General features: G+C 41.2%; 1 protein-coding gene across 3 annotated transcripts in view; it reads right to left on the bottom strand.

Annotated features, from left to right (window-relative positions):
- Positions 1-9653, bottom strand: part of LOC113018117 (low affinity immunoglobulin gamma Fc region receptor III-like) — a 41356-nt gene extending 31703 nt beyond the window's left edge. Inside the window, exons 1-5 of one of the 3 annotated variants that reach the window (XM_080298939.1) lie at positions 9302-9653; positions 8977-9222; positions 8669-8890; positions 8434-8523; positions 4720-6929 (exon numbers count right to left, since the gene is read on the bottom strand). In XM_080298939.1, the coding sequence (XP_080155065.1) occupies positions 6766-6929; positions 8434-8523; positions 8669-8890; positions 8977-9222; positions 9302-9440 (861 nt within the window). In that variant the 5' untranslated portion in view covers positions 9441-9653 and the 3' untranslated portion in view covers positions 4720-6765. Of the gene's footprint in view, positions 1-4719; positions 6930-8433; positions 8524-8668; positions 8891-8976; positions 9223-9301 lie in introns of those variants that run through there. The other 2 variants (XM_080298940.1, XM_080298941.1) reach the window with 2 other exon arrangements.
- Between the last annotated feature and the right edge of the window lie 1538 nt (positions 9654-11191).

Raw genomic sequence — 11191 nt, 5'->3', positions numbered from 1 at the left:
ACAAATAGTTCAAACAACTGGAGGAAAATAAGCAGCTCTGTGTTATTTATATGCAGCTTTTATTTCTACACACGTCACTGAACTGTGTCAAAGTGCCATTATTGGAACCTGTACTTCCTTCAGAATTTTCATATTAGAATTTTGGACCTTTCCATCATAACTGTCATAACTGGATAACATCTGTGTGGATAACACTACACCCACCAGGACTGTGCGCTGTTTCTCCAAACCCTGGATTACCCCAGAAATTAAAGCCGTCCTCAAACAAAAGAGGAGAGCCTTCAAATCCAGAGACAAGGAGGAGCTGAAAAGAGTGCAGAGAGAGCAGAGAGGTCTGATCAGGGCAGCTACAGGCAGAAGACGGAGAAACGGCTTCAACAAAAGAAGGTTAGCAAAGTCTGGAGAGGCCTCAGAACCATCTCAGGCCACAAAGATCAGAACGCACTGCTCATGGGAGATGTGAGGGGGTAAATGAACTCAATCATTTCTTTAACAGGTTTGATTCTTCCAGGAGGCAGTCTTCAACATCAGCTGCAGACTCACCCACACCCACTGCTGCCCCACCTCAGACACTTCACACCACCTCTAATCACCCTGCTCACTCCTCCCCACCCCTAACACCAGAATCCAATACACACTCAACACAAGGCTCCAGCCTGACTCTCTCAACCACTCAGGTTAGGAGGGAACTGAGGAGGATTAAAGCCAAGAAGGCAGCGGATCCAGATGGCATCAGCTCAAGGGTCGTCGGGTCCTTGTCAGAGATATACAGTTAACAAACAGTCAGGTGAATAAAAAACACTGAGACACTTGGAGACTGTTTAAACGTGTTGCACGGGTGAGAGCTCAGAGCGCAATCACCACGAACTGCAGTAGTCATTTATTATTTATAGCAAGCAGCAGTTTCGTCTAATTTTGCATATGTGTGTGTGTGTGTGTGTGTGTGTGTCTAAGTTCGTTTAAATGTCACAGGGTGAACTTCCTGTTTCTAGAGACAGAGCGAGTAGTACATTTTGTTCTTTTCCTATTAAGAGTAAAATATGAACATATACTTTAATGCAACATAAAACTCATAAAAGCGTTTCCTCTTTAACAGTCCTGCACAGACCAACTGTGTGGGGTGATGGAGCGCATCTTCAACCTGAACCTGAGGCTGGGGAGAGTCCAGCAGCTCTGGAAAACCTCCTGTGTTGTACCAGTGCCAAAGACTTCACATCCCAAGGACCTCAACTGCTACAGGCCGGTGGCTTGACATCCCACCTGATGAAGACCCTGGAGCGGCTGGTACTGGCTCAACTTCGGCACCTGGTGAGCTCATCACTGGGCCCACTTCAGTTTGCCTACCAGCCTGGCATTGGAGCAGATGATGCCGTCATTCACCTCATACATCGTTCCTTCTCTCATCTGGAGATCGCTGGGAGCACTGTGAGAATCATGTTCTTTGATTTCTCCAGTGAAAACTGGACTGGACTCATAACTCAGACGCTCTCTAAAGAAAAGAGACTCATGGTGTGGGGCAGAGCAGGCTGTACCTGCTGCTGAGGTCTTTTGGAGTGAAGGGCCCACTCCTGAAGACCTTCTATGACTCTGTGGTGGCCTCAGTCATCTTTTATGGTGTAGTCTGCTGGGGCAACAGCATCTCCTGGGCCACCACTGTTCTAGGATGCCCTCTGGACCCAGTGGAGGTGGTGAGTGACAGGAGAATGGTGGCTAAGCTGTCATCCCTGTTGGACAACATCTCCCACCCCATGCAGGAGACTCTGACAGCACTGAGCAGCTCCTTCAGTGGCTGCGGCACCCATGATGTGGGACAGAGAGATTTCACAGGTCTTTCTCTCCAACTGTTGTCAGACTCCTGAACAAAGACTTCACAACTGACCAAACACACACATCCACACATCCACAATAACACCAAGTGTAATTTTTTTCTGTTAACATAGTATTTTATTCTATTGTATATAGTATCTTATTCTTATTATCTTATCCCAGTCCATTGTTTTTCTTCATTTTTGCTGTAACTTGTACTGTCCACTTTCTGCTGTGACACAACAAATTTCCCACATGTGGGACTAATAAAGCTTATCTTATTTTACATGTGAAACCACAAAAGAGTTCAATGTGAAGATTCATTTTTACCGGTTCTCAGGAGGATGTGTGGATTAAGGAAATGGAAAAAAGACCATTCTGACCAGATGGAGACTAGCACAAAATTATAATAAATAAACAATACAAGGCGAGTGGTTATCTGATGTTATTATTATCATTATTATTATATCATAATCTTGTTTTCTAATGTATTCTGATTATGTACAGGGGTTTAGACTTGTTAGTTCGTAGGGTTTGGATTCTGTGCTCCTTCTTTTTAGTGTCTGCCCGTGTGTTTCCTCTGTTCTCCGTCTGTACCGTGTCTTTAAATCCAGTCTATGTATGTCCTGTTTTACTTTGAAGGTCCGTATCTGATGTCAGTGTGTTCCGTGCACCCTCCCTGGTGATTCAAATTCAGGTTTCGGCGTTGTTTTGTTAGTTTTCCCAGTTTAGACTCTTTCTTGGTTTTGTTTCTTGCCACTCTCGCTTTTGGTCGTATGTCACCCTCCTGCAGTAAAGCTCACTCACATCTCAGCCAGTGCCTGCGTTTTGGGTCCTTATCTCTCCTAAACACACCTTGTCCCGCAAACCGTCACAGTGGGTGGAGCCAACTTTCACTTTTATCGGGAATACCTTGAATTGAAGATTGTATAACAAAGACTAATTTCCTCGCTTAATAGGCTTCTAAAAAATGAAACTTAAAAAGCGTAAATAAAAATAACCTAAATAAACCTAAACTATCATCTGCTGACAGGTGACGTCACACTTGTTACTGATCATGCTATAATATTTTTGATGCCAGTATTCACTTCTGGTGGAAACAACTGCTGCAGCGCTGACTGCTGACAGGACACCTCCTGAGCATGCGCAGTGGGCCACATATTCTAGAACCAGAAGCACTGTTGAGTCTGCTATCGAGGCTTGAACAGTGTTTATAGTCCAGCTCCACCAGAGGGCGCTTTAACACAATCAGATTTGTCTGTGATGCATTTACAGAGTTTTCTTTGAAGACAATTTCATAATTATGCTTAGAAGAAACTCCAACACATTGTACATAAAGTCAGTTTATTAATAAAGTTTCCTCCAGATCACCAAAACTTCATATGGATCTATTAAAATAAGAGTTTGACTTTGTTATGATCTATTCTGAGTCTCTTTATAAATTTGCATCCTGTGTTTTTTCCTCTTACTTTATGGAAAGTTGTTGTTAAGCATTTTAGTCATAAAATAGAAAAATTATTAATTAAAATTATATTTTATAATGAGTTATGGTCCATCGTGTAAATGCACATGAAGGTCTTTCTGGGCTTTAAACTATTTTAGAGTTTAGCCCTGTCCATAAAATGAGTTACCATAAAATCTGTAATGTTTGATAAGCAGATGACTCTCAGCTTTACTTGTCTGGAGTTATTTAACCATCAGTTTTTGGAAATGGTCATTTGTTTCCAGATTCCCTCAGACTGGATAAAGATAGATGTCAAAGATGTTTTCTTTATAACCCCTGAAAGATGATCAGCTATCTTATCTCATCATATCTTTATGACCCCTGAGAGATCATCAGATATCAAACTGCACAGTAACTAAGTTCCATGTCTGCTTTTGATCTGTGGCTGAGATTTAGTTTGTTATTTGCACTGAAGAGGACTGAAGTGTGTTTGTGTTCACCACAACAACTCACGTTTTCCATCAGACATCTTTGTGAAACCCACAGAACCACACGAGAAGATCAAGTGAGACCAAAGTTTATTGAACCTGCAGAGAAACCAGATCACTGCTCTGGAGACGACAGCACACTTAGAAAGTGGTGAAGTTACCATAAAAACATCTTCATGGTGCCATTCTTTTTCTGCATCTTTATATAAAATAAAAACCTCTCCATTTGAATGTTCTGCCCCTCAGTGAGGGTAACTTTATGAGGAGAACAAAGATAAAATAAACTAGTGTGTTTTACAGTGGATTTGTGGACCAGTTAGAGAACAGCAGCTAGATTCCAGAGGGTGGACTGGTGGACCACTTCAGTGATTAGATGACATTTGGCTCTGCCAAAACAACAGCAAAAAAAAAAAAATCCACACACAGGAGGAGAATACGAGCACAAAGCCAAGCTTCATTCTTCTCTTTATAAACAGCATAGAATGAGGACATGTCAGCGAATGCATCACAGTTAAAATAATTTAACGTTCTGCTTTTGATCATGTGACGTATTTAACTTTTTTACATATTTTCTGCTGATGTATCAGATCACACAGCATCTGCATAGACATGCAGTGTTATTTTCATACATTTTAACCACAAGATAAATTTTTAGACAAACCATTTTAAGACAGTTTACTGGCACCAGAATATTTACTCACTGCAAAAACTCAAAATCTTACCAAGTATATTTGTCTCATTTCTAGTCAAAAATATCTCTTTACACTTAAAATAAGACACATTAGGCTAAAGAGTAACAATTCAGTGAGATACAGTGGGATGCAAAAGTTTTGGCCACCTTATTAATAGTCATTGTTTTCCTGTATAAATCGTTGGTCGTTTCAATAAAAAATGTCAGTTAAATATATCATATAGGAGACACACACAGTGATATTTGAGAAGAGAAATGAAGTTTATTGGATTTACAGAAAGTGTGCAATAATTGTTTAAACAAAATCAGGTAGATGCATAAATTTGGGCACTGTTGTCATTTTATTGATTCCAAAAACTTTAGAACTAATTATTGGAACTCAAATTGGCTCGGTAAGCTCAGTGACCCCTGACCCTACACACACAGGTGAATCCAATAATGAGAAAAAGTATTTAAGGGGTCAATTGTAAATTTCCCTCCTCTTTTAATTTTCTCTGAAGAGTAGCAACATGGGGGTTTCAAAACAACTCTCAAATGACCTGAAGACAAAGATTGTTCACCATCATGGTTCAGGGGAAGGATTCAGAAAGCTGTCTCAGAGATTTAAGCTGTCTGTTTCCACAGTTTGGAACATATTGAGAAAATTGAAGACCACAGGCTCAGTTCAAGTTAAGGCTCGAAGTGGCTGACCAAGAAAAATCTCAGATAGAGAGAAGCGATGAATGGTGAGAACTGTCAGAGTTAACCCACAGACCAGCACCAAAGACCTACAACATCATCTTGCAGCAGATGGAGTCACTGTGCATCGTTCAACCATTCACACTTTACACAAGGAGATGCTGTATGTGAGAGTGATGCAGAGGAAGCCTTTTCTCCGCCTACAGCACAAACAGAGCCGCTTGAGGTTTGCTGAAGCACATTTGGACAAGCCGGCTTCATTCTGGAATAAGGTGCTGTGGACTGATCAAACTAAGATTGAGGTATTTGGGCATAACAAGGGGCGTTATGCATGGAGGAAACAGAACACAGCATTCAAAGAAAAACACCTGCTACCTACAGTAAAATATATGGTGGTGGTTCCATCATGCTGTGGGGCTGTGGGGCCAGTGCAGGGACTGGGAATCTTGTCAAAGTTGAGGGACACATGGATTCCACTCAGTATCTGAGTCATCTCAGTCCCCAGACCTGAATATTATTGAAAATCTGTGGTGTGAGTTAAAGAGAGCTGTCCGTGCTCGGAAGCCATCAAACCTGAATGAACTAGAGATGTTTTGTAAAGAGGAATGGTCCAAAATACCTTCAACCACAATCCAGACTCTCATTGGAAGCTACAGGAAGCGTTTAGAGGCTGTAATTTCTGCAAAAGGCGGATCTACTAAATATTGATTTCATTTCTTTTTTTGTCATGCCCAAATTTATGCACCTGCCTGCTTTTGTTTAAACAATTATTGCACACTTTCTGTGAATCCAATAAACTTCATTTCACTTCTCAAATATCACTGTGTGTGTCTCCTATATGATATATTTCACTGACATTTTTTATTGTAACAACCATCGATTTATACAGGAAAATAATGACTGATATTGATAACAAGGCTGTCAAAACTTTTGAATCCCACTGTATATTAACTTGTTTTAAGACAGTGAATCTAGTGAATTTCAACCTAAAATATCTTGTAGTAAGTGAAAAAATCTGCCATGGAAACAAGTGAAAATTCTCTAGTTTCTCTCTAGTTTCAACATTCACTGTCTTGAAACAAGTTTCTGTATCTTACAGAAATGTCTGTTATGGTCCATTTGTCTTAAGGCCGAGTATAATATAATTGTATGAACATCACAATGAAAATCATCCTCTAATCCCTAACATATAACATGCTGATACTGTTTTCTTGAAAAATGCAAAGTATGTTTATCTGGAATAATTTCAACAATTAGGGCCGGAGTGTAAGAGTGAGTTATTAATTCCCTTCTCTCTCTCTCTTTTTTTTTTAACGACATTTGGATGCTAGGGGGCAGTTATTTTTGAGTGACTCCATTTATACAGGAAGGCATTCTCAGGTGTGTCACTGGAAAAGTTTGTTGACCTTGTTATCTATAGCACTTATGTGAGAAATAATCATGCGAGTTAGGCTGGAGTACTAATGCTGAATTATTAATGTGGGGAAGATGTCAGTTTAAACAGTAAAAAGAAGCAGTGGCAAAGTGATTACATGCTTTGCAGTTCAATCAGCCCCAGTTGCAACTTTTTTGATTCACAGGCTTCCAGATAAAGGTTTATAAGTGTGAAGTGAGCTTTTATCTGGTAAAGAGCATGAGTCATAGCGTGTGGTTTTTTTTCAGCTTAGGTTACCATGATGGCTGGAAAAAAGGGTGAGCCGCTTGTCTCTGTCCATAGTCAAAGATAAGGAGCTGAACCTGGGCCTTCTTGCTCTGATGGTTGTTTGTCCATAACCGACGTCTTCAGTTCTCACTGCTGAGTAGATCACAGCTGAGTCACACTCTGAGAATAAAACATATTAGATTACTGCATTATTTGTTTACCATGATGCACTGTGAAGAGATTAAGTGATCATTTTTATAAACCACAGCAGCTTTTCAGTGTTCTTAACACCTCAACTGTGACACAGCTTTGACAATAGAGAAGTGGGGGTGTTTCTGTAGAAAAGAAAACTGGACGACCACAAAGCTGCCACCTGCTTTCAGTGCAGATTGACTCTCTTTACTATAGAGCACATAGCAAACACTTGTCGCAGCCTGAACACTATTTTAAAAATTAAATCTACTTTGGCTGAATTTCTGTGTGCAGGATTTAGAGAAATGCTTTTCCAGATCATGTCTCCATGTCCTTGGAGATGTGTTTTTAAAATGAACAGCTCTGTGTTGAAACACCTGCAGCTGAAGTGTTTTCTTTCTATCAGAAACAGGATGCTGGACGACTGCAGAGCTGTTAGCTTCAGTTAACCACAGACCACAAACACACAGTCCAGCTCACAGTGAACAACACTCAGTAAGCACAGAGTGAAAGACTAAGTTTGCACATTTTAGGTAAGGTGAATTCATAACAAAAGTATATGTGTATTGCTATGAAAACATCTTCTCCTACCTTTGCCTTTCAAAATTTTTTAGACATTTCTTCTTTCCCTTTTTTTATTATACAGGTAGAAAATATTTTCAAAATCCAAAATATCGCAATACTGCGATATTTTCACAGACCTTCAGTCAGTGAATTGCCACCATACTGTGGTGGAGGTATTTGTGTGTCCCAGTGATCCCACAGACTGTGTTGTCAAGGACTGTTAGGGCTTCCTAAGACTGACTGGACCAGAGTGTGTGTTCAGACAAAGAGCGACCCTCTATAAGAAGCAATAAACCAAAGGACCAGTTTACCCTCTCTGGGACTGGGTTACTAGGACCCACCCTGGAGCCAAGCCTGGGGAGGATGCTTAATGGAGCACCTGGTGGCTGGGCCATAGGCCGTGAGGGCCAGCTTCAAGATATGTGGAATTTTTCTGTCAGTCGTCCACCCACAGGAGCTGCCATATGGGCCAGGTCTAATGTGTGGTGCAGTGAAGCGTGGATGTATACTCAGCTATTAAGTCTTGCAACTGGGACATGTAACTTCACCTCTTGGAATATTGTTCAATGCTACAACCAATTCAGTCCATGTAAAACAGTTGGAATAGCTCTGTGACAAAGGGTCCAAGACCTTGGGCCCTTTGTCACAGATGCTCTTCATAACTGAGGGCTTCATCAGGTGATGTACTCATGCTCGCTCAGGAGCAGTTCACAGCCAAGAGGGGAATAAGAATTAACACCTCTAAGTCTGAGGCCATGGTCCTCGGGTAAGGAGGATGAGTTCAGCCCCAAATGGAAGAATTTAAGTCTTGCTTATGAGTGGAGGGAGAGGAAGAACTACTTTTATGATATTTGGAAATTTCCTCCCAAAGATGTCTTAAAATATTTACAAATATCCTGACGTAAAAAAGTTTGAAACATTGCATTACCTTCACTTTTTCTGATTGGTTGTTGCAGACACTTGGATATGTTGATGACACTGCACGTGATGTCAGTGATGATGTCATCTTCTCCATTACCTTGATCCGATAAAAATTAAACAATAATATAAGTTCTGTAAACAGAGATTACATGTAAGAAAGTTGTTACTGTGGTCATCATGAATGTGAAATTTATTCTAATAAACAAACTCAGACATGAAACATCAGGAAGTCTGAGTCTCACCTTCAGGTTTCCTGTGAACACATCGTCTCACCAGCAGAACCAGTAAAACCAGTAGAGCCACAACACAGACTGATCCAACAGATGACAACACAGAGAGAACAGGAGGAGAGAGTGATGGAGGAAGAGTGATGGAGGTGGAACCAGGAGGACAGGTGGATGTAGGTGGAGTTGTGGATGTAGGTGGAGGTGTGGATGTAGGTGGAGGTGTGGTGGTGTGTTCCCCTAAAATAAAGCAAACACAGTCATTAAGTTGTCGTCACATTGTGAATGTTGAAAGCTGCAGAAACACAGACAGGTGAGTGTGTCACCTGTGACAGTGATCCAGCTGGATGGAGACTCTCCATGACCGCTGATGTCACACTTGTAGAGGCCTTCATCAGACCTGGAAACATGCTGGATGGTCATGTGACCTGTAGGCTGCTTCCTGATGAGGGAGCCATCTTTATAGAAAGCAGCTGGGAGGTTGGAGGGAGTGGTCTTTGTTTTACAGAGCAGAGTGACGTCATCTCCCTCCATCACAGGGAGGACAGGACTCTGCAGGATCACTGATTTATCTGAGCACAGAGACAAACTACAGCATTTCATCCATTTACACACAGCTTCATCAACACTAACTCCACACACTCAGCTTACCAGTGACTGTCAGGTTAACCATGTTACTGATGGGACCCTCTCTGGACTGACACCAGTAAACTCCATTGTCCCATGGGAAAACATTGATGTCACAGGAGGAACCAACTGCCTCCCCCCACCCATCTTCACATTGACTCATCTGTTGTTTGCTTGTGTTTCTCCTCAGAGTCCATCCAGCAGAGCTGTCGTCCTCCTCACAGCTCAGAGACACAAAGTCTCCTTTAAAGAACTGAGAGCTGCTGGGACTCACAGTCAGACGAGCTGTGAGGGTTACAATGAAAAACCAATGATCTGTTTATTTTATGAAATCTGACACAATTGTTAGCATGTTTTGCTTAATCAGTTGTTTCATCAGTTTTATATCTGAGATCCATTCTGGAAACATTAACTTAAGTTAAAAGCAATACGAATAAACCAAAATATTTTAAGTTTGCAATACATAAAACCATTAATAACAGAGGATTACCAGCAGGTAAAATAAGTAAAAATAAGTACAATCATTTCTTCAGTAAATTTATTTCCAAAGATGCTACTGACACCAGGTGTGGATGACAACCGATCCACACACGCAAAGAAATCAAACCGTAGAAATCCATAAATTGTGCGTAATAATGAGAAATGACAGAGGAAAGGGAGAGAGAGAGGTAGAAAGGCATGGGCAGTCATGAAACCAGCTGAAATCTATAAATAATTAGAAAGCAATCCTGCCAGTTAGTGCAAATTAATATCAGCTGGTTCACTTCCATATGTGTCTCATTATCAAAATGTCACACAAGAAACATCTCATGATGATTAAAACCAATGAATAGTTCTTATGCAGTGTTTGTTTTTTTACTGTACAGTCGTGGCCAAAAGCTTTGAGAATGACACTGCTTCAGTTTTTATGATAGCAATTTCCATATACTCCAGAATGTTATGACGAGTGATCAGATGAATTGCAAAATCCTTCTTTGTCATGAAAATGAACTTAATCTCAAAAATTCAATTTCCACTGCATTTCATCATTCAGCATTTCATGCCATAAAAGGACCTGCTGAGATCATTTCAATAATGTTCTCATCAACTCAAGTGACAATGTTTACGAGCACAAGGCTGGAGATCATTTTGTTATGCTGACTGAGTTAGAATAGCAGACTGGATGCTTGACATCATTGTTCTTCCTGTTAAACATGGTTACCTGGAAGGAAATACATGTAGCCATCAGTGTGTTACATAAAAAGGGCTTCACAGGCAAGGATGTTGTTGCTACTAAGACTGCACCTAAATCAACCATTTATCAGATCATCAAGAACTTCAAGGAAAGAGGTTCAATTATTGTGAAGACGGCTTCAGGGCGCTCAAGAAAGTCCAGCAAACACCAGGACCGCCTCCTAAAGATGATTCAGCTGCGCTATCGGAGTGCCACCAGTGCAGAGCTTGCTCAGGAATGGCAGCAGGCAGGTGTGAGCGCATCTGCACACACAGTGAGGTGAAGACCTTTGGATGATGGCCAGGTGTCAAGAAGGGCAGCAAAGAAGCCACTTCTCTCCAAAAAAACATCAGGGAAGAACTGGTATTCTGCAGAAAGTACAGCGAGTGGACTGCTGAGGACTGGGGTGAAGTCATATTCTCTGATCAAGCCCCTTTCCGATTGTTTGGGGCATCTGGAAAAAGGCCTGTCCGGAAAAGAAAAGGTGAACACTACCATCAGTCCTGTGTCAGGCCAACAGTAAAGCATCCTGAGACCATTCATGTGTGGGGCTGCTTCTCATCCAAGGGAGTGGGCTGCACTCACAATTTTGCCCAAAAACACAGCCATGAATAAAGAATGGTACCAAAACACCCTCCAACAGCAACTTCTTCCAACAATCCAAGAACAGTTTGATGAAGAACAATGCATTTTCCAGCACG

Source organism: Astatotilapia calliptera, chromosome 3 (genome assembly GCF_964374335.1).
Source record: "Astatotilapia calliptera chromosome 3, fAstCal68.1, whole genome shotgun sequence".
Classification (NCBI taxonomy): Eukaryota; Metazoa; Chordata; class Actinopteri; order Cichliformes; family Cichlidae; genus Astatotilapia; species Astatotilapia calliptera.
The sequence above is the reverse complement of the archived record's forward strand: the minus strand, read 5'-3'. Positions and strand labels throughout refer to the sequence as shown.